The following is a 23515-nucleotide window of genomic DNA, read 5'->3' as shown; positions in this document are numbered from 1 at the left end:
GCTACATAGAAAGTTCGTAGCTTGGACAACATTTAATCAACACACATGATAAATTTCACTAATTTTTCTGTAATGTTAAATTTAGATAAGGCTTTTCTTTGTTTTTACAGAAATTACATTAAAGATGTCTTTTGAAGTACGTCTTAGACTGTACAAGGAATATATAAGAAACAACTATAAGTTTTAAAGACCAGTGTTTACTTAGGAATTCAAAGGGGCAGAAATGTGACTATTTTAGTAAGGCACATTTCCTTGGGCAAAATTGATCTTATTTTTAAAACTAGAATTCTCCGACTTACATTTGCCACTTCATTCTACATTTATACAAATTTATATCAACTTTAAAACTGACTATAACTATGTCTCTGAAGTCCCCACAATTTTTTTATTAGGCTTTTAGAACAATTGCTGAAATCTCATTTTTTGATGTGAGGTTAAATATGTGCTGGTAAAATTACAGAATTTCAAAAATAACCACATCTCTCCAAAAATTTGCTTGTAAAATTAAGTCCAAATACAAAGAAGTATTAAACTGACATGATTGGCATGCTTTAAAATTTCAACTTTTGTCTTGTACGTGCAGATGTTACTGATTTTTTTTTCCTCGTATGATATCCACACAATAGATAAGTGGTTTGAGGTGATCTTTTTAATGACTGAAATTTTTGTCTAGAAAGCAGCATGGGACATTAGCATCTTGGAGTTGCTACTGCTGACGCTTTTCACCTCGTTTCCACAGCTAATTATATTTACTGGAAGTAAGTTAAAGCATATTCACACTAAAGTTATACAACAAATCTTTTTGTGTAGGATTTTATTTTTTGCTCAAATATACACTTTGCTTATAAAAAGGAAGCAATTTAAACATGTACATTTACATTTTTCCCAAGGTAGAATGATTGGGGTGTGAAAATAATCTGATTTACTAAAAATGGAAGCCAGGGTTATTTTCAGACAATGCAAATTTCCTTTATTTCCTCTACTTTGCTTAGAGAGGATGTAGACACCAAGAGGTCACAACTTAAATTTCACAATGTAAGTTTGCTAAGTAAGAAACATGGTACTGAGATACTCAGCTCTTTTAAAAGATTATTAAGCTAGATTTATGTTAAATTTCAAGTGAATACCTTAAATGCTGTAAGCTTATTAAAAACGACTCTTGCTTTCGTGCAGTTACGAATAACACTGCCTGCCCTTTCCTAGTATTTTAGTTGCCTGGGAACCTGCCGATGACTTTGAATCGATTTACCGTCTTTGAGCCTTTAAAAAAAAAATTGCCTCCTCAAATTGGAGGCTTTAATTTAAAACTAGCAGTTGCGGAAAATAAAGTTTTCTTTTTTCAAAGATTTACTTGGAATAATATGAATATTTGCAACCGACCTCGCATGCCTTAGTGTTTTCAGTCTTAACAAATCAGTGTTAACAAATTTTTACCCTCCCAGTCGAAATGTACATTGACTTACGTTTAATGTTCAAAAAACGAATACTTAATGCACCATAAAAACCTTCAAAAGTTATAAAGACGAGTGAAAGAAAAAGTATTATATACATGAGATATTTTTGCCCCATACATTTTCTCTTTTAAATTTAGCTTAGTGGATAATTTGCATACACACACACATACACACACACACACACACACAATTTGTAGGAATACTGTCCGGTTCGTGCATTTAAAATATTAAAGGAATCTTGGCGTAGAAAGGATTCTTTTTAAAGCATGTTGTAGGTACACAGCATATTTTATTTATTGTTTCAAGCTGTAAAACAAGTAAATTTGAACTGTCCGCTGTTTCTGCCAAGCTCTCCCCGCTGCTGGTCTCAGCCAATTCTCCTTTGGACTTTCTGCGTGATTGGGCGCGCAGGTTCTGGTTCCGGGTGGCGCGACCTTCGTGCTCTCGCCGCGGAGCGCACACCGGCCGCTAGTGGGCGCTGTGGGTCCGTGGAAGCGGGTGGCGAGGCGGCGCTCGTCCCGGCCGCTCTTTGGGTAAGCGCTTCGCCGGAGATCCAATTGAAGCGTTCGTGCCGCCTTTCTGTTTCAGCGCTATTTGTCACCGTCACCCTTAAATTCCCGGTCACCTTGGGGAGGCGTGAGTGTGTCCCAGAGGCTAATTAAGGAGAAGGTCCAGCGGCGGGCGCGATGTGCCGGCGACACTTGGGGGAGAAGCGCTGCCTTCGCAGGAAGCGAGGCTCGGAGGTCGCGGGGCCAGGACGTCTGCGCCCTAGGAGTCGGCTGCCCCGCCGGCGCCGCGTTCCCAGGAGTCGTTTTGTATCTCCCGGCCCTACTGACTTGGGTCGGGGCCCAGCTTAGTCTGGTACCGAAATCAGATGTGAAACGCATCACTGAGAGGCCTGGTGGGGGCGGCGAAGGGATGCGCGAGCAGGGTGTGAGCCAGTCCCTGCGGAGTGGGCACTTCGCTTAAGGAAGAAGACCCACGGGAAACCCCCTTGCCTTTCACTCCGCAGGGAAAGTTTCGCCCTCGTCGCTGTCCCTCTGCTGAAGTTAGGGCACTTCCCGGGCAATGAGAGCGCGTGCTGGGCGCGGGGACAGGTGGTCTGTGCTATCCCGCTCCCCACTCGCCTGCCCCATCACCGCCCCGGCCCCACCGCTCGAGGGGCGCGGGGTGCACGCACAGGCCCCTCTCTCTCGCCGGTTCCCGGGCACTCAGCTCGCGCCGCCGCCCGGGGCTGGGGGCGGGGCTCACCTGTCAGCCGGCGCCCCGCCTCGCGGCGCCCAATGTCGGGCGGGGGCGGCTGACGGACGGGCCTATTGCCCAACCGGCTCGCGGCTGCCTAGTGGCGGGCCAATGGGCTGTGCATTGTGGGGCGGGGCCCCCCGTTTATAGAGCTCTGACAGCGCGCCGGCGGAGCTGACTCTCCTCGGCGGGGACGGCGGCGCCGGCTGAAGCGAGGAGCCGCGCGCGGAGCTGGTCCCGGCGCCCTCCCCGCACACAAAGGCCCGCGCGCGTCCGGCGCCTGCGGCGAGGACCGAGCCCCTCCTGCCTGCCTCGCGGGCTGGGAGCCGCGAGGACTGTGGAGGCTCCCGTGCGCCCGGAGGCGCCCCTCGCCGCTCGCGCTCCGCGCTTCGGGACATGGAACCGCGCCGAAGCGGCGCCCGCGCGCTCGGGCCGCTGCCCGCCCCCCTGGATCTATAGTGCGAGGCGGCTCCGCTCGGGACTCAGAGCCCGTTGCTCGCGCCGAGTCGTGTCTCCGCCTTTGTGTCCCGGCCCCGCGCCCTTCCTGCCGCCCCGCGCCCGGCACCCTGGAGCCGCACGGGAGCCGGCTGTCCGAGCTGCGTCCGGCGCGGCGCCCCGGAGCCCCGAGCCCGCCGCGCCGCCGCGCCACGCGCGTGCGCTCCCGCCCCGCGCTCTGAGGGCCCCGAAGGGAGCGCCCACGGCCTCGGCGACCGCTGGAGCTACTCGGCGCGCCCAGGAGCTGTCTGCGGTCTCCCCCTTGTCTGCCCCGAGGATTGGGGCTCCGCGCCCGGTTCCTCCGACGCCAGGAGTGCCCGGAGCTGGGAACGGCTTGACCATGGCCGCGAGGAGGGACTCCGTGTGGAAGTACTGCTGGGGAGTTTTGATGGTTTTATGCAGAACTGCGATTTCCAGATCGATAGTTTTAGAGCCCATCTATTGGAATTCCTCGAACTCCAAGTAAGTAGCGTCTGCGATCCCCCTCGATTGTCGCCCAGGGTCCGCCGCGCCGCGCTGTCCTGGTGGGAGGAAGGGTCGGGCCGCCGAGCCTCCGAGCCTGTTTCTGGAACCTCTGTTCGTCGCGCTCCCTTGCCCCCCACCCTTCCACGTTTTACTTGGTTGTGACTCCGGCTCGGCCTTGCAGCTGGAGCGTCGCCCTCCTCGTTCTCCTTCCCCAGTCAACTCCCCGGCGCTAAAAAGCCCCTGTTGCCTCGGGTGTCAACGTTCGGGAAGGGGTCCGATGACGATACCTGACTCTCACTTATTTTCAAGGACGGAGAACAGGGCTACAAACAGGGCTGGCCGGCACGCGGGGGCTGGCGGGCTCGGGAGAGGCGGGGATGCTGCGCTCCAGAGGAGCGGCGGAGCGCTGTCCGGGCCCCGCGGGCGGGCGGGGTCGGCGGGCCGGGAGCAGTGGAGCGCACCCTGGAGAAGGGAGCCTGTGGTCCCTGGGCCTCCGGGAGCTCACGCGCCTCAGCGCCGCGCCGCCTGCCCGAGGGTGCGCGGGGAGCTCTCCTGCTGGGGAAAACTTCCCTCCCTGCCCGGGAGACGGGCCTTAGGCTGCTCCCGAGGAACCCTATGCGCAGAGACCTCTCCCTTGGTTTCTAAACCAATGGCCCCGAACTCTGTGCGGTCCCGATTGTTGACTTGATTTTAAGGACGCTTTCTGCAAAAGCTTAATTAAGGCCCTGCCCATTCTACACAGCCCCTGAAGCCTTCGCGCTTGAGGAGCCTGGGCGGGAATGGGATCCTTGGAAACGACTTGCTTTTATCTACAGTGCAGCCGGGAGGAAGCCAGGCCTTGTGGAGATTAAGTTTCGGGGTGAGCTACCAGAGTAGTTTAGAATTTAGAAAAGGCCAACCATCCCGAAATATACGTGGCTGTGCCTCGTAATTAGTCATCTGTGCATTCGGTATTGCGTATTACCTCATTCTCGGGATGTAGTTCGAATCATAGCCCACAACATTTTACAGAATCGTGGAATTTTAACCTTGGGAAACTTGGGATGCGAAGTATGAAGACATTGGCCGTTCAGGAGTAAGCATTTGAGATCAGAAGCAAAATCAGTGACCTAATTGAAGTTGAACAAGTTGGTCATGTATTTAGGAATAAAGGGGCGGCGGATTGATTTAGAAATCACGTCTTAATTAAAGAATTATATCTACTCTTTTAAAAGTGGTAAATTTCGAATTCACCAACATGTTCACCACGAACTCCCCATTAAAGGGCGAAAAACGCCACAGCCGTAAATCGGATTAAACAGAAATTCTTGTAGGATGCTGGATGGCAGGTCCCAACACTGCTCGTAGGTAAAAGTTGCTGAATGCAGCCTCCTTCCACATAGCCCGATCTTCTATGGACTTCTTTTTTCTTTTTAATTCGATGTAAGATACTGTGTTTGCTGAGAAAGTAGTGGCGGGAACATCTTTATAGTCATGCGGGATCGTGAAGCACCGAGGGGTGCGGGAAAGCGCGGGGCTCGGACCTGCGCGCCGGGTCGGGCGTCGGCGAGGCCGGGCGGGCCGGGAGCTGGGCCGAGACCAGCCAGTGCTCGCTTTGTGCCTACAGAGGTCACTCTAACATGCGCAATGCTCGCGGCGCCCCTCTCCCCACGAGGCCGCCTGCTCTACTTTGCACTTTCACTGATGGACTGCCGTTGGGGGCTGGTTGGTTCCCCCTCCCCCCAAAAGGATTTAATTTTTATATTTATATCTTGTTTAAAGAAGTTCCCATTACTTTCAGCGTTCAGCTCAGTGTAGGTTATTTTCTTGTTAGCTACCCGCTCAGCGTGTATTCGGGAGGATCACAAATACCTACTTGGGAAAAAAAGGTAGAGCAGTAATTATTTCAATCTAAGATTTAGACATTAATTCCTTCTTCCCCCAGTGTGTTGGGGGAGGGGGGATGACTGATACTTACTCACTATCCTGATATGAGGATTAGGCTGTTTTTCTGAGCTGTGGCCACAGATTTAAAGACCTCCTGGAGGCCTGCTTTTGGAGAGGCCTGCCTCCCTGCACTGATGATGTTGCTGTTGGCGTGACTGCCCCGGTCTTTCAAGAGTAGAATTTCTTTTAAAATTCTCATGATAATGGCTGGCCTAGAGGGTGAGATAATTTGTCCCTGAAAAAGGTCTGCTTAGTAAAGTATGCAGCGGAATGCTAGCTTGAGAGATCAGAAAGATTTCCTCCTGGAGGAATGATATGAAAGAGCCTTTTCTAAGTTTGAGAATGAATTTTTTAAAAAAAGAAAAAAAACCCTGGTGCCAAGGAGTTGAATTTATTTGGGGGGAGGTGCGCATATTATTTCCAGGGAAAAGTTTCTCGGTCAGTAAATGTGACGTGGCAGGAAAGTAATCAGATGCATTGAAGTTTCACATCAGTTCATGTGAATTGTGGAACAATTCATTTGTAATGAAGCAGCCATCAGTAATTAGATTTGTTTCATTTGGAGGTCAGCTTTTTTAGCAGGTGGTGAACATAGGGAGCATGCAGCAGCTGTTTGGATACAGGGTCCAGAAAATCCTCTGTAAATTCACTGTCTCCATAACTACTTCAGTCACACTGTCTGCTGCTCCCATCCCCGAGAGTTTTTGCAGCAGTGGGAAGAAGTTCTGTGTGCTGAAACGTTAGTGATTGCATCTGTAGGTTCTGGAAGAGCTGTGTCAGTTGTAGCCCTTTAAGTTGTGTAGCTTTTTTTTTTTTTAACTCTGGAGAGAAAGGCAAAGCTTGGCTTTCATTTCTAATTAACATTTCAGTAGAACAGTTTTTTTTTCCAAGCATGATGTTTTTGCCAAAATAAAATAGTTGGCTCTTTTAAATATATATATATATATATATATATATATATATATATATATATATATATATTAATTTCACTTTAGAGTGAGCAAGTCTGTATTGGTGTGGTATCCTAGAGTGATTTACACCGACTGTGTTGGAAATTTCAATGGAGCATTAATTTCTTACGTCTAGGAGTGCTATTCCCTATGCACCACGTACTCGTTAGTTAACGAAGCATTTTGCTTTTCCCATGTCATTTTCCCGGACATAATACTGAATTCCTGATATTGATTGACTTGATACAAAAGAATGGCTGGATATTATCCAGATAACCTATAATACATGGGCTCCACCACAGTTGGGCTCTGAATAAATACGGACCTGTCAGAGATTGATAAAATAAACTACAATGGATAGTGCTGTTTAAACAGTCCATTCAATACCATATATCAGCCAGCCTGCCTTCCATTGTGTCTGAAATTCTTATTTTTGTAGGTAAACAAATGCACATTCAGCACTGATTGAATAGCCCCTTGAACTATGCTCCACAGTTTGCGTTTGGGTTAATCTTGTCGGTTTTAATATAGAGAGAAAAAAGCACAAAGCACCAGGGGTGGAATTGTGAGTGCTTTCACATCCACATTCCTCACATTTTGTCAGGATGATAAACTGTAGGTAATGGACTGTCGCTGTTCCCCAGGACAGCTGAGCCAGGGAGAGCACAAAGACGGAGCTGCGGCGACATCTCGCAACATGCCTGGTAGCCTTCTGTTCAGACGAGGAGAGAATTTATTTGGGAATCGGGTGTCCAGGGACTGCACTTTTTAACCTCAGCAATCACAACTCCAAGCCTCAGAAACGGGAGCTGGAGGTTGAGATGATTTGTTAAGCTCTAGGTCCTCAATCTTTCATAAAGTGTGGCTGTTGACAGTTGTCCTGCAATGCAAAGAAATGCAAATGACTCCAGCGTTCCTCAGTGTTCCTGACAGCCAGGCGAAAGTAGGGGGCAGGTAAATTAGGCACCGTCCCCAGACCAGCCGAAAACTGCCCATGGGAGTGGTTCCTCCACCTGGAGTCATTCGTAGATTTGGATTCATTATCGGAAAACCTCTTATCTGGCAGTTTGCTCAGAGAAATCCTTCAGTGGGTGGGTCAGCAGGATAACTGCCTCCAGAGGGGCATTGCTGCCTGGTCCTCCACTGACAGGCTTCAGGTAGCTCCCGGGAGGTGGAGGTGACACCTGCCTTCCAGCAGCGTTTCACAGCGCGTTCACCTAAAGGGAACCGGTTTGAGATCCCAGCATGACCGCAGTGACGCGTCACAGGAATGGGAGTGGCGGGGGAAGGAAACACAGCCTGGAGACCCCCATCCAGGAAGAAAAAACATTTAAGAAGGATATTTCTTTCCCATCTTAGGAAAACTTTATCCTTAAACCCTCCCATTGCCAATTAGACAAAAAAGCAGGGCTCCCTAAGAACCCTCCTGGAGATGGTACTCCTGGCCGCAGACACACACAGCTTGTTTTTCAGGTCACTTATCGGACATCTACATAGATTTGCTTACAAGCGCGCCCTTTGTGCATGGGGTAGAGCCTCAAATAGGAGTGTTCAACTGTTTAAAATATTTTGATTAAAATATGCAGAACCCATAGAACTATAAGCTGCTAGTCAGGAATTAGCTCTTTCAGGGAAGAGCTCCCCCACCCTACCCCCATCTTTTTTTTTTTTTTTTTGAGGGGAGGATTTAGAATGGGGCTGGGAGAGGAATATAAGAAAAGCAAAGAGGGAAGGGTAGGGTATGGAACAGTGTTCCGAACAGCTTGGAAAAACTCCTGTGGCTTCATTGTCTCCCTAAAGCCAAAGAATACAAAGACATGAGCCGTTCAGCCCTACTCCCATGATGGAAAGTGTAGGCCGTGGACGTGGCTCTCCTGTTTGACTTGTTTAATTCTCATTTTAAATTCAGGACTATACTAGCCGTGTGAACTCTGAAGATTTCTTTAGTAATCCATTTTGTCGTTCCGAATCAAAAACAAAGTGAAAGGGTCTGACACAATTTGCTTTTATTTTTAGGCAAATCAACCCTGGTCATAGTTAATAAGAGGATTACAACCCAGACTGGGTCTTTACAGATGTAATGTAAATCAAGGGCAGAGTATAAAGAAACTGATCTCTTTTGATTGAAGTGTGGTAAAAAGGCATAGAGAAACTAGCAGCCGTAATCTGATTGTATGGCAATAAAACCACCATTTTCTGTCTTTCAGATAAAAATAATGTGGTAAATCCATGCAGTTCATAAGATGTAAAGGCAGATAAAGGGGGACGCCATGGCAACATATAGATTAGCTTGAAGTTGGGAATGACACGTCTCTGAAAAGGGTGCAGAAAGGAAGGCCCTTGCTCCAGGCTGTTGGCTATTATGTGAGAACCACACAGACTTGGAAACTCGGATTAGAAAGTATGAAAGCCCCACTTGTGGCCCCGGGATGGTTGAAGCCGCAAAGAAAAGATGCTCAGTTCTTGCTCATTGGTGGTGGATAATACAGCAAAGGTGGATTTCATTGACGGCCTTTTGCAGAGATGGAGATTGGGGCTGATTAAAACTTCAGATCGCCGCAGTGGTGAAGGCCTGCAAGGTTTTCCTTTTTAACTCCTGGCCTGACAGCAGCAGCCCGTCTGCAGGATTAGCTGCACTTGGCGGTGCTTGTCTTCATCTCCGTGGGCCTCAGGCGGGGACCTGCTGGGAAGGAACAGAGAGCAGGGGGATAGGTAGGGCCCGAGTTATCGGAAAAGAAAACACAGCCCTTTTGATTCCGGCCACCTTTCAGCCCCAGCGCCATCTCACGCCGCGTGGGAGAAGCCGAGGTAAACATTTTGCATCGTTCCCCCTCCCTCAGCCAGAGGGCTCCACTCTGACCTTTGTCTCTCCCACCCTGGAAAAGAAAATACATAATAAAGTAAATAAAGGGGGGAAATTTCGTGTTCATTCACATCAGTAGTGATCCAAGTGCCCAGACCAGCCGATGGGCTGTGTCTAGATGAGATTTCACTGGTAACCTTGAGTCGAGTTGAAGGGGGTAGGCCCCCCTCGTGGAAGCCACAGGGTTGTAAAGGGTTAGTGCTGCCCAGCTCTAAAGTTCAAAACGAAAGAGGCTCGCCAAGCTCTCGAATCTTACTGCCCCCTGTCCCGAGCAGCCTGGTAGGTGAGCTGGGCTTTTGTTTCCACCGTCCGCACTTTCCATGTTGGGCCATTGAGGCAGGGACTGGGCTACATGCGGAGCGGCATCCGCCCACTGGGTCAAGCCAGAAGGGAGAGATTTGCTGTATTGCCACCTACCTGGCGCTATAGAAGAGTCTCAGCATTTGTGCAGGACAGTCTGAACTCTTCAGATGTTGACAACACTGAAGGCTGCAAACACCCCAAGTGTCTGTCTCTCTGGAAAGGATCAAGGGGATTCAGTGCCGGTCTTTTAACAGCAACCTGGGACCTTCCTAGACTGACAGTCTGTGTCTGCAGACCCTCCCTGGATCCTAAACAGTCGTTCTCAGACCCACTGTGTTGATTTTGTTCCTAATTCTCAGAGCGCTGACTCGACTCTTCAGGGCTATAGATTCATTTACTGCATTTGTTGCCTGTTTTTCTGGTCATGACTGTGTGGCTCTCACCATTTAAGGACGTTCAAAAATGATCGCTCAGAGATCTGCCATACCCAGTGCCCTGCTCCCTGACCTCCCTTCCTAATTTAATTCAAAAATCATATCAAAAGATCCAGTGCACTGGTCCAGATTCATCAGAGAGGGGACCCCCCCCTCTATTCACAAGCTGGTCACATCCAAGCACCTTGCATTCTCCATTTGACAATGACTGCTAATGGCCCATTCAGCTAAAGTATTTTCTTGTTAACAGGGAACAGAGCATGATAAATGTCCAGCAAGCTTGCGGCCTCCTTCAGCCTTTCAAATGCAGACTGGTGCATATTTATGGCAGGCAAACGACAAAAGGAGACGCTGAATTGCCCTGGCCTCCAGCTTTCTATTAGGAACAGGGTTAAAGTGATTAAAGAAGTGATGCTGAAAAGTCCTGCCACTCGTTCACCGACCAGCGTCCCACACTTAAGGCTTTGCATCCTACCTTAGAGAAGAGTGCACAGTATTCAGATAAGGATGGTTGGATCCGGCCACCCAGGGAAAGGAGTAGGTGATCAGTTACGAAATGTTTTCCACGCACACTGAGTGCCATGTGCCCCCATTTCTCTTGCTCCTGCAGAGAATCTGCAGAGGCTCTTTATTTTCCTTTTCATGGATAAATATCAAATATGTAATTCTAGTCCACAGTCTTTTGTGGCTGGCGAGGGCATATGTGCTGATTTCAAATAAAAAAACATAGTAGGAGAAAGCGCCGTTAAAGAAAAACAAGTTGTTTCTGCCCTTTGTAATTCTCCAAACAACATATGAAGGGAAAATTGGCAGCAGTGAAGTGTTAATAGTTTGCTATTTCCATTCTCCAGAGCATGGGTAGGTGAAGGTTCTAACTTCTCAGTGGTGGGCAGACATTCAGAATGCGATGAATGAACCCAGCTCTGAAAACTTCAGTGTCTTCATGTTTCCTTTCTGAAACGGTTCAACAGTCCAGTTCGTGTTCTCAGTGTAAGTTTGGTTGCACCCAGTTTTAATTACAGCCCTTGGATCCTTCTACCAGTACTTGCTAGTTAAGCCTCTGTCGCCCCTGAGGCATGACTCCCATAGCCCCCCACCCCGAATAACGAGGAGTGCTACCCACACACCCCTGTGCACACCAGGACCTCTGGCCTGCAGAGCCGCTGTCCAAAATGCCACCCTCCGGCATCTCGCCAGCCTCTTCCGTCCCAGCTGAGGACCAGGAGGCCCAGCGTGGGGTCACCCCCTGATGAAACGCTTCTGAATCTCAGTTCTTGCTCTTCCCACCCGTTAAGCTGACTCCCTGTGGCCTGAAAGCGTTTGTCCTGAATGGTAACTGCCTGATGAGTGAGTGGGGCCTGGCCGTTGACGTTCCAGGCCAGCTCAGAATGGATCTACCCGCAGAAGAAGTTAGAAAATGTCCGTATTCACTTGGCTACCAGAACTTTATTTGAGGGTACATTTTAGATAAAAACAAGCTCGCTGAGCCCTGAATCCCTCTTTGTCTGTGGGAAAACAGACTGTCCTTCAAGTTCACAACTTCCTCTGAACAAGTGCTCGCTCTCCCCATGGTGTGGATCAAACATAATTTCTTTAACCCCTTTCTCTGTAATCCCACAGCACTTCAGTGAAATACCCAGGGCAGAGGGAGGACATTATTCGCGGCACAGCCATGATTCATAGGCACATCTTAATCCCCTTCGCCACCCTGCCCATCCCTAAAAGACAGGGACCAGAATTCGTTCATGTCATCAATCTCTGCCTGCTAGCATTGACATCCAGTAAGTATTAGCTGAAAGAGGAGACAGAACCCAGATGTCAGTTTATGGCCGCCCGCCCCTGCTGTGTTAACAGATCACCTGCTACTGGAGATACACCTCCAGCCCAGAGGTTCTAGGAGTTTAGGGCATCAGAATCACCTGAAGGGCTTGTTAAAACAGGATTACTGGCCCGTCCCCAGAGTTCCAGATTCCTAAGGTCTGGGTGGGCCTTGAAATTCTCATTTCTAACAAGCTCTCAGCTGATGGGGGTGAGACCACACCTTGAGAACTGTTGCCCTAAATCTGCTTTTTTTTCTTTTTGGAAAACAGCTCAAGATTAGGTCATCATCCTCTTAAAGGCTGCCTTGGATCTCTGGAGAAGGCCTTACCTCCCTGCTGGCGGCCTCCATTCCTGCTTTGTTGATCGCTGACGGCAGATAATTCATTGATTTGTTCAACAAGCATTTGTTACCTGTGAGGTCTGTTACATGAGGCTCTGAGAGTACAAAGAGCAATCTCTACCCTCAAGGGACTTAAACCCTAAAACAATTAGGGAGGGGATTCCTGGAGGAAGCAAACGCGTTCTGTGCAGTGGTTCATGGGACCTGTGTGCAGGAAGGGATGGCGTTCCTCCCCAGGGGTGGGGAAACTGAGTCAGGAGAGACCACAGGCAGGGTCACGGGAGATCTCTGAGAGGAAAAACACCGAGCAAGTCAAAGGAATACATTTCAGCTGAAGGCAGCGAGCACCTGTGAAGCGGCCGTCTGTAACAACCTACGTTGTTTGACGCGTCTGGGCAGAGCTCAAAGACAGACCCCACAAGTGAAACAAACAGACCCCGTGGGGAGAGCTAGCCCCGTGACTCCAGCCCCCTTGTTCTTATGAGAGTTAGCACCGTCTGCTGGTTCTCGGAGTGTCTGTGCTGATCGTGGGAAGGCCAGGCAGTTCAGCTTAGCAGAGACAGCCGGGCAGGTGCTGTTCAGTTAAGAGTACATGCTTGGGAATCTGGCTGTGCGGGTCCGCTCCCGGTTAGTCATTTTTCAGCTCTGTAACTTTGCGAGCATATCCTTCACGTCTCTTCATTCTCCCAAACCTAAAGTGGGGACAGTAGTCTTCCAGGACCAAGTGAAAGGGTGATACGGCCGTGGTCAGGAGGCAAAGACTTGAGCTCTGTACTTGGCACGATGAACCAATAAATGTCAGCTGCTGTTGATAAACGTTAAATGAGTATCTACCGTGTGCCTGGCTCTGTTCAGTTTGTCTTCTACATACAAATGCAGGATAAAGAAGAATAAAACGTTCAGGTGATAACATGGCACTTGCGCCTTTGGAAGTCCTTGATGTTACGTCGTGCCTTGTTTAGCTGCCAGGCTTCTCCTCACTCTCGCTACATGAGGCACCTTTTCATTTCCCTTCCCCTGTCCAGGTACGTGCTCCTCTTCTGCTTCTTGTCCCTGATGCTTCGTTGTCACGTTTATAACCCTGAATTCATTCACCTTCCCCTGGGCTGAATCCACTCGAGGCACAGGGTAGAGTAAGAGATGGGGTTGTTGAATGAATACACGATGGCAACCTATAGGGACAGCAAGGTGGCATTTTTGCATTAATGTTACATGCTGTTTAGAAGCCTACTCACCTGAGGGACAGTTTCTTTTATTTAACAACTGTTGTCTGTAGCACTTACTGCATGCCAGTTGCTGCTGTAACTGCTACACAAATACTGACTCATTAACCTTCATAATAACCATCTGAGAGAGGTGCTTTCATGATTCCCCATAGACATAGGCATAGACAGGTTAATTACCTTGCCCAAAGTCACGTAGCTGAGAAGTGGTACCGCCTGCATTTGAACCTGAGTATTCTGTTCAGGACGCCTCCTCTTAGTTTTCCGCCTCTTTTTCTTAGGCTGTTACCTGGAGTGGCTAGAAATCACGTGACTAAGGTAAGCGTGCGTTTGCTCCAAGCAGTACATTCGAGGCAGCTGAAAAGGAAGTTTTGGGCCTAACTCTCCCCTGTTCTGTTGTGATTTATGGTCTTTCCCGTGATGGGCCTGCAATTCTAAATGGAGCCTTTGAATCTTTGATAACAAGGTTCTTTACAAAGGAAACCAGGCAGTTATGAAAGTGTACAATATTAATGCCTTTATTGAGTATTATTCCATTGACTATTAACTTTTGCCTTTTAAAAATTTAAACATTTGATTCGTTTCCTTGCTGGGAGAAGAAAGGTCAGGTTTTCGAGGAGTTACGTTTGGTCCGATGCTGAGCGCGTGTCAGGCGAAGGAGGTAGTGTGACATCTCTTTTAGAGCCTCGTCACAATTAAATGCCATTTTATTTTGGATTTTGGGACCTGTGCCAGCCTCCAGCTTGTCAGAGCTGAGAAGACTCAAATCAAGTCCAGGCCTGTTTCGGCAGCAAACTGGGCTTCTGGCCTCTTGCCTGTGGATTCATTCAGTCGAGCCCATCTGGCTTTTGATGTTCCGCGAGTTTCGGAGCAGTTTGTTTCAGGAAGCTGGGTGGGGAGTGCCGGTGGGCCTGGGGTGCTCTGACTCCCGGGTGAGCCTCTGGTTGCATGTCCCTGGGGCTCAGAGCCCGCTGAGCTCCAGGGCCAGATCCTTACTCCTTTCTGAGCTCCGGGCTCAGGACACCGTCTTCTCTCCTCCTGTCCAGCTCCCCTCTTTTAGCCTAGGAGCCGCCTGTGCCAGCAACTGAGGGTGTGTGATTTTGTGTGTCTGTTTTTGGCTCAGACTAATCCAGGCTGCTTGTGGTGACCGAGCAGGAAAGATGTTGTCCACAGAGTTACAATGGTGTGCCTCTCACACTTTGGGGGCGATCTGACACAGTCTGGGGGCAATCTGGGTGGAGGGCAGTCCCCCCATCCAGCTCTCCTCCTTTTCAGTGTTCACGGCACAGACCCGGCTGTTGGGATGGCTTCCTGGGGGTTGTGTGGCTTTGTTTTTCCTCTCTCTTCTTCCCCTGTTCCCTGGGCTGTGGCCCAGCGGGAGAGGGGGAATGTCTCCCGTCACCCATCCACAGTGGGCCCTGACCTCTGTGGAGCCAAGACCAAGCAAGGCCCAGAAGGTAGCCACACAGGTGGCTGTGAAGCTACCGCACACAGCCTTGTCAGTTGTGCCAGCAGACGTGATGCTTGCCTGGCAAGGAGACTCTCTTCTCTTTTTGAACCTTACTTGTGGACATGCTCCTTCTGTGATGCAAGGCACCTGTGAGCAAGGCACTGGGGTGGGGGGCCCGGGGTCCCAGCCTGGAGAGCAGGGTCACATCCCCTGGATGTATTCACTTCTTCTCAGTGCTGTTTTCCCCACCACAGGGGACTGGTTTCATTCACCCATAAATCATGGGGGAGTTGTCTCTCTCAAGAGGCAAAATTCTTTGAAGTTTAAAAAAAAAATACGGATGGAAGTGAAAGGGATGAGGAGGGTGGATGGGAGAGGTGCACCCAAGCTCCAGCTGGCAGTGCTGTGCTAAGATCTTCATTCCATTTCTTCCAGTTCTGAAAATGCCAGCCCGTTTCTGTCTGACGTCTGTGTGCTTTTCCTCCCGGTGATGGCCCCTCCCGGTGATGGCCCCACTCGGGGAGGTAAGCACATGGATGTCCACGCTGATGTCTGAAACAGCAGAGAACCCGCTGGAGATGCCCTTCGAGTCTCCTTTAGGAAAGCCACTTTTCATAATGAGAGTTCTACCATCCTTTGTAGATACTGGCAAAGAGCGTGGTTGGAAACAAGACCGTGCAGGTGCAAACAGTTGGGAAAGAGGCTGACACCGTCTCTTGCTTCTGTAGGGTATGAAATCCCTGCTTCCAGAGCGGAGCCAGCGTGGTTGGGTGGCAGGACAGAGGTTGTCCCTGGTGATTCACCTCCCAGCCATTTCCCACTCACCGCACATCACAGCCTCCCAGCCTTCCTTTTCCAGCCCTCCACCTCCCACTTTTGCCTCAGCTAGCTACAGAATTCATGGCATGATTTTTTTTGTTTGTTTTTGGAAAGTTTTTGGTGGGGGGTGGTGTTTAGATCAGTTCCATAAATAAAGACCTCTGTGTTTTTGTTGTGAGGTTGGTGGCTGATTTGTGTTAATTCCATGCCAGAGATGAACTCGGCTCCTGAACCTGCAAAAATAAAATGATACCTGTGCGTCACACACTTAAAGGCTGACTTTCGAGGGGAAGATACCTTTTTCAGCCTCAGCTCATCATAGGCTGTCCTTCTGCGAACTGGAGGGTTTTGTAAACGGTGAAAGTTATGGGATGGATAAAAATTAAGTAAATACTTGTGTTCTTTGCCTGAAAGAAAATTTAAACCATGAGAATCTTACCTTTGAGCATTCAGAAGTACAATTTACTCTAGCCACCAGCGTTCTGGGCATTACCTCACAAATAAAAAACAAGATTAACATCAAAAGGAGTCAGCTTTCGTTCAGTTGTGCAGCCTGGTAGGCTGTGAAATTTAATATGATTCTGACTTGTACGGTAATTGTAGGATGACAGAGGGAAATGGATTCAGTTTAAGTAAAAAGTGTACATTACACAGCAGCAGACACCGACTGCTGAACGCAGGGTGAGGTTGGTGGGCTGAGAATGGGGCATCTGAGCTCTGCCACTGCAGGTGGGGATCCTGTAGGGAAAACGTGCCTTTAGACGGCAGCTTACACTTTCTTGAAGTGTCTGCAGAGGCCGCCTCCCCTGGAAGAGTTGCTAAACTGGATTCAGTGCGCCTAGAGGCTCAGGCTGCTTTTGAATTCGTGTGCGGCTCATCTTTCCTCTCCTGGAAAAGATCTCGCTTGTCCTGGCTGCGAAGTTTGAAGTGCACCCTGCCCCCCGCCTTAGCGCTCAGATTGAGAACACTTTCATGGCCCCATATTGTACAGCCTACTTTTTAGGCCTCTTTTCTTTGCCTTGAGTAAATCAGTTTCATGTTGCAGATGATCTTTGCTGTAGGAAAGTGTGAAAGAAGGGGCCCCTGCGAAAACGGGCAGCTGTTCCAGCGCCCTTACATGCCAGCATCAAAGCAGAAAATGTCAATTAAAGCCTCCAATTACTACCTTATTTCTTGGAGGTTTAAAGCCACCGAGACGATAGCAATGTCCTGGCTTGAAGTTTTAAGGTAATTATTTGTTAGTCCAAGCGTGGTATCTGGTAACCTACTTCCGTGTAAGCCTGACACCCTGTAGCTGCACCCATCTCTCTCTGGTTTCAGAGGAAGTTTGTGCAGAAACTTGTTCTCATGTTAAAGTGCAAAAGGGGGCAGTAAAGTGCTGTCCACAAAAAAGGGAAAATTTTCCCCCAAGTCTTTCTCATGGTAGATACTGCCTGAGTCTTCCCTGGGCTCCGCTTTGATTCGTTGATCACAGAGTCTTTGGTGGGGGCACGTGGAGATGATCTCGTTAAGCCACAGCAGCAGCCCAGCGTTAGACAGAAGTAAGGCCAGGCTGACCCTCCTGCCTGTTTATGGAATGGGCCAGCAAATTCACACACTCATGAATTCAAGTCATTTTTCTGGGGGATTCATATGCCCAAGTGCACAGAGCATTTCGGAAAGGAATCCTGGGCTTTGGTGTGAAAGCTGTTTTTGCTCCACGTAGATCTGGAAGGCCCCGAGTGCGTGGGGAGGTTACAGGTCAGGGGTTGGGACGCATCGCTTGCAGTGAGCATCTTTGTCCAGAGGGGCCTAGGGAGATGAACCACTTACAGCAAAGCTGCAGCCGGCTTGTCCTCACTCAGAATTTCAGCTGAACCTACTTACAAACTGTTCTTCTTCCTTCAGCCTTTGACATTTAATTAAAAATAAAAGCATTTTATGGGAAAAGTGCACATTCCCCAGAACGTGCTAAACTCAAAGTGGACTTCAGAACCCTGGCTAACCAGCAAACCTACCCTATGGTGCGATTTTTGGGGTGCCAACTGCTAGGGAAAACTCGTGCCCAGAGCTGGGATTCGGGGTCCCTGCAATGTTAACCAGCTCCCAGATCTGTGCAGTTTAGTGATTAAGCATAAACTGTATCCCATATTTTTCATTTATTTGAATAAACTTGTGGTACTTTATTACAGCTTTTGTGGACTCAAGAATTGATGTGTTAAATAAGCCACAATTCAGAGAATAATGATTTTATTTAGTTGGCATTCTAAGGAAATGCATCACCAAGAAGTTTAAAAGTCTACAGGCCTTAAGTATTTTGTTTTAAATCAGAGTCAGGAACAATGGCTCAAGAATATGACACAGTTTGTCTCTGAAACCGCCCCTTGAAACATAATTTTCCAGTCTGATCACAGAAGCATTTTATGTTTATTGCAGAAAATGCTGAAAAACACAGAAAGCTAAAAATCACCCCAAGTCCACCATCCAGTAGCCCAGAGCAGTCTCAGGAAAGGCCCCACGTTGGACCATCTGTGTGTGTGTTCTCTGTAACGTCGGCAAAATAAGCAGAGTGACACCCCGCACACTGTGTGGGTGTGGATGTCTTCAACTGAAAGTAGCCATTTACTTACAGTTACCATATACACTCCTGATGTAATTTTGAAATGAAAGGAAAAATAAAATCAGTTTTCCATGGAAGAGTCAAGTCTGCTCATTCAAACATGGAATCTTTTGCTTGGCAGTTTGCTCCAAAAATAGAGGGAGATCATCTGTAGGTCTCTTTCCCCCCAGTTTGTGCATCGACAGAGTTTGCATCAATCCTGTTACATGAGTAACACGGTCCCATTTCTCAGGTGGATGACACCTGCTGTAAGTGTGTAGGAAATACTAGCTATTTACATAGATACTTAACTTGCATGTGCATAACTATACACAGACACAGCTCTGGATCTGAGCTGACACTTTTTCAGTGAGAAGCACTGTGGTCACATCTGTCTGGAGGGGGTTTGCATGATCCAGTTATTTGGACCCAGAAACTGGTCACTCCTGCCTATCTCCTTTTATTCTGGTCTCTTTCATTTGGTGTCAGCTTGATATTCTTGCATTCAGCTACAACATACAAGATTTGCCCTGGTCTGGATGTAGTTTGGCATGCTCGTCCACCATTTACCTCCGGGGGGACCCGGGGCTTCTATTTCCTGTCTGCTTTCACAGACTGTAGCAGCATCGAGAGGCCATAGTGATTTGGCTGTTTTTCCAGGTTAACCTACATATTTCTGGCAACCTTGAAGCAAAGTGTGAGAAGTGATTGCATGTTTGTCCTGAGGGGCATGTGTTTTGTCCAGAAGTGGGAGGAGCAGAGAAGAGAAGCAGGGAAACTGGGGCATCTTTAGGGGGCTGGGGGTGCAACTCTGGTGTCACTACACAGCCCGCCCTGCGCATCTCAGCTCCTGGCTTCCTGGGGACCTCACTGCTCAATTGAGCCAGGCTCACAAGTCAGCCAACAGCCATTGCCTCCCGCGGATTGACCTGTGAGACCTGGGAAGGCAGTCCTGGCCACCAGAGGGGTCCAGACTTGAGATCACAATGTGTGATGTTCTGGTCTGTCAGAGAACACTGTGTGTCGTGCCCCTGAACTCTTGACTGGCAGGTTCATGTTTTAAATGCATTCTGCTAGTTTTTCAAACAAGCATGGGTTCCTAGTATGGATTAAAACTCTGAAGAATATTGTTTCACATAATGGCTGTGTCATTTGGTGGTGGGGGGGAGGAGAGATAATTAGGTTTATTTATTTATTCACTCATTATCACTTTTTTAATGAAGGTATTGGGGATTGAACCCCTGACCTTGTGCATGCTAAGCATGCTCTCTACCACTGAGCTATCCCCTCCCACCATGGCTGCATTATTTTAAAATCTTCTCCAGTAATGAGTATGAAGTTGAAATATCTAATTGAGAGTATTAGAGATCTAATTTAGATTATCACATATTAATGCTTAATTTCGGTTGTTAGAGTGACTTGAAGTACTCCCCATGGAAGTGTCAGAGTCCGGTCTGGTGAATAACTTTTAAGAATTTGGGTTAAGTTTCATAGATAATCAGAATATAAAAAACAAGTTCTAGTATCATTTCATTTCAGGCAGGGAACCTTTGGAAACCCTACTCAGAGTTTCCATTTCACTCCACATTATATTGTCTCTGTATCTGACCCAGCGTCATTGCATCTTATTGTCTTGCTTGGGGATGATTCATTGGGAAAAACCATGGGAGTTGCCTCTTTCTGCCCAGCACACGCGGCTCCAGTGGGCACCCCGAGGAAGCCCTCCCGTGAGAGATGCAAGCCACAGCACCGATGCCCAGGAAGCAGTCCTGACCCCGAGCTCTCCTGACGGGGAGGAGGATGTGGCCTCCCTCCTGCCGGAGGGCAGCGGGGCCCGGAGGGGATCTGGCCCTCTGAGTCCTCTCTCCTACACAGAACAGGAGACACTGTGAGTCTTCTTTGTGTTCTGTTTTGAAATAAAAACCAGCAGATGTTAGTAAATAAGAGCTCTAACCACTTTCTTTTTGGATATAGTTTAACAAAAACAGCCTTCCCTCTGTGGTGTGAATTACAAACATGGGGATTTTCCTCTGTGCGTCTTTGGCTGCAAAGTGGACGTCGTCTCGTCACCCAAAAAAGAAATCTGCATTTGATATTCACTGTGCAGAGTCAGGGTAGTCATTTAAAATTAGCTAGTTGTCACCACCATAATTATTCTTAAAAAAAAAATAAATTCCGAAGTCAACAATAGGACACATACATTATTGACTGTTACCGAACTTTCAAGGCATAGGTGTGCTGTGTGGTCTGACTTGTAAAGATCTGTGAGCAATCTTGAGGTAACAGAATTCACGTAAAAGTGACCTGGCTTCAGAAATTGAACTCTGTGGTCACTGATTTGATTTTAACCTCTCAGACATACTGTTTTCCATTCGAAAATGATATTGTTAAGAAATTCATCCTGTTTTCTTTTCGCATACATTCTGCGGTTCTCATAAATTGTCTAGAGTCCATCTGTAATATCATATTTAAAACACAAGCCCATGTGTGGTCAGTCTCTCCCTCACCCTGTGGTTCCTGGCCTCCTAGGGCACCGCAGGCGTACCAGATGGCCGCCCTTGTGATGCTCTCATGCCTGTGTATGGATTGACTTTCTTTCTCTTGATTTGCCTCAACTTCATGGCTTATCTCTGAAGAGCTCAATTTAGGAAGAGATGCGTTTCCCCAAACCAGATTTATGCTGTAATGTGATGCAGTGAGAACTGGGAAGTGTGCAGGGAAAGGGGCTTTTCCTGTCTCAACTTGGGTTTGGCACAGTGCGTCTTCATCTGTTTTGCGTGTTACGTTCGTGTGCGGTGACAGAACAAGACCGTGTGGTGGAAGGTGCTTTGATCAGTGCTTAGCAAAGAGTAAGTTCTTGAAAGCAGCGGTGCTTCTGGTGTTAGAGCTTCTAGGGGTGGTACATGGCCTTGCATTTTAACTAGGGATGGCAGAAAACCGCTGACACTCATAAATCCAGAGAAAACGGGTCCAAAACCCCATCTGCACCGCTCCCTGCTGTCCGGAAGTGCCATGGTGCCGGGGGCAGGCCACTCCGCTCTCGGCACACCCCTGTCCCCACTCCGGGTCGTCCTGACTTCAGAATTCCCTCCATGCCTCTGATCTGCAAATTAGTTTGTGGCACTTAATTTGACTTAAATTTATGTGTGTGTCTCAGCTGCCATTTGTCCTTTCATGTTTTTTCCAAAGAACACATTATTCATCGAGCATCTACCAGATGCCAGCCCTTGGGCACTCGGTGTTGAATCAACCACGCATGGGACCCGCCTGCCCTCAGGAAGCTAGACTGTAGCTCTGGCGATCAGAGTCCTCTGCTCGTCTGTCACTCAGAGCGTCTGGTACGAGCGCGGCTGCCTTAGTTGTTACGCTCTCTTTGCTCCCATGTTGCCTTAGAAACTGTAAAGGCACGTGGATGGGCCTGGAGGCCATGAGGCTTTGTGAAGTAAGTCAAGAGAAAGACAAATACTGTATGTTATCGCTTATATGTGGAATCTGAAAAATCAACAAACTAGTGAATATGACAAGGAAAAAACAGGCTCACAGATGTAGAGAACAAACGACTGGTTCCCGGTGGGGAGAGGGGAGGGGGAGGGGCCACATAGGGACAGGGGATTAAGAGGGACAAACCTCTATGTAGGAAATAAATACGCTGCGAGGGTGTATTGTCCAGCACAGGGAATACAGCCAGAATTTTATAATAACTATAAATGGAGTAGAACTGTAAAATTTTGCATCACTATGTTGTACACCTGAAACTAATATTATATTGTAGATCAACTACAGCTCAATTTAAAAAAAAAAAACTGTGGAGTCTCCTGAGAGGCAAAGGGACTTCTGGGTTCGATGCACCTAGTTGTAACGTCTGTGGGAAACCCGTGATTTGGGCTCTCGGCTCAGCCTCAACCTTTGTCTCCAGAGAAACCATAATCTCATCAATTAAAGAGACTGCTGTGCTAACCGGTCTGTGTAGCTATGTGCCCATGTATGCTTAAAAAGTAAACCTCTAAAGCACTCAAGTACTGGGTCCTTTTGTATGGATTTAAATAAAGAAGCAGCAGTGTGTGTGTGTTTGTTTAGGAACTCTTGAAACCATTTTTCAGAGTAAAGGATCAAATCCTTGCCTTACTCTTCGCCGCAGTGTATTCTGAAAAGTGAACTGATGCTTTTGGAAGCATTAGGAATAGTGGGTTTTGTCAGAATTTACTCTTCAAGGGCATATCAAACGTGCTTGTTGAAATTAGCGATTCCGCCCCTTCCCTTTCATTCTGATAAGACATCCCTTGGGTTAGTCTCTCCCCATACGTGGCTCCCACATCACCGACCAGTAAAGCTTTTTATGTGGTTTGTACCTTCGGAAAATATGGTCTGAACCATGGAGAGCCTTCTAGCCAAACCAGCCCATGTGCCCAATGGTCTTCACTTCACCCCATCAGCACCAGCAAAAACTAGAACTTGGATTTGCTGAGTGAAGAGGGAGTCACGAGGAGGCTCTTTCTTGGGCAGGGAGGAAATCCACAGAGAGTCTTGGTGAAGCAGGAAAGAATAATCTTCATGAAGGAAACAGGATCTTGGTAGCATTTTGAATGAAGAAGGAGCTGGGTGAGCCAGACTTGAGACGTAGGTGTGATGTGGGAGAGTTCTGAGATGTGCAGAGATGATCTGCAGCTTGGGGGCGGGGGGAGGCCTGATGTATTTTCTTAAAGGAATTGAACGGATGGACAGGAAGATGAGTCCATCTGTCTGCTGAGGGTCCAGATGTCTGAAGCCTGGGCAGACCCTCGGGGAAGGTGGTCCGTGGCCAGAGTCGCTCAGGGTGAAGATCAGAGCTGAGAGGAGGCAGGTACCAGTGCCCGGCTGCAGACTTCAGTTGTGATTTAGGAATCCTTTTAACAGTGGCTAATGCGGGGCACTCACTCTGTGCCAGCTACTAAAGGAGCAGGTTTAGAATAGAAAATGTTTGGAGTGGAGTGGGGAACCCCGGGCAGGAGTTGGTCTCTGGTTCTGGGATGCAATGAAGGTTTCTTAAGATGGAGGAGTAAGAGATGAGAAAAAAGGATGTGTCAGGAAGGTGAGCGATGTGGTACCCTCACTGCCGGGCTTCTTGCCCCCACTTCTCAACCACATCAGAATCACCGTGGGGCACAGGGGTAAA

At 48.3% G+C, this 23515-nt stretch overlaps 1 protein-coding gene across 1 annotated transcript in view; it reads left to right on the top strand.

The window, feature by feature from the left end:
- The first annotated feature begins 2878 nt into the window (after nucleotides 1-2878).
- Nucleotides 2879-23515, top strand: part of EFNB2 (ephrin B2) — a 41479-nt gene continuing 20842 nt past the window's right edge. The window contains exon 1 of the mRNA XM_072976524.1: nucleotides 2879-3653. Within this exon, the coding sequence (XP_072832625.1) occupies nucleotides 3532-3653 (122 nt within the window). The 5' untranslated portion in view covers nucleotides 2879-3531. The remainder of the gene's footprint in view (nucleotides 3654-23515) is intronic.

This window comes from Vicugna pacos, chromosome 14 (assembly GCF_048564905.1).
Source record: "Vicugna pacos chromosome 14, VicPac4, whole genome shotgun sequence".
Lineage (NCBI taxonomy): Eukaryota > Metazoa > Chordata > Mammalia > Artiodactyla > Camelidae > Vicugna > Vicugna pacos.
The sequence above is the reverse complement of the archived record's forward strand: the minus strand, read 5'-3'. Positions and strand labels throughout refer to the sequence as shown.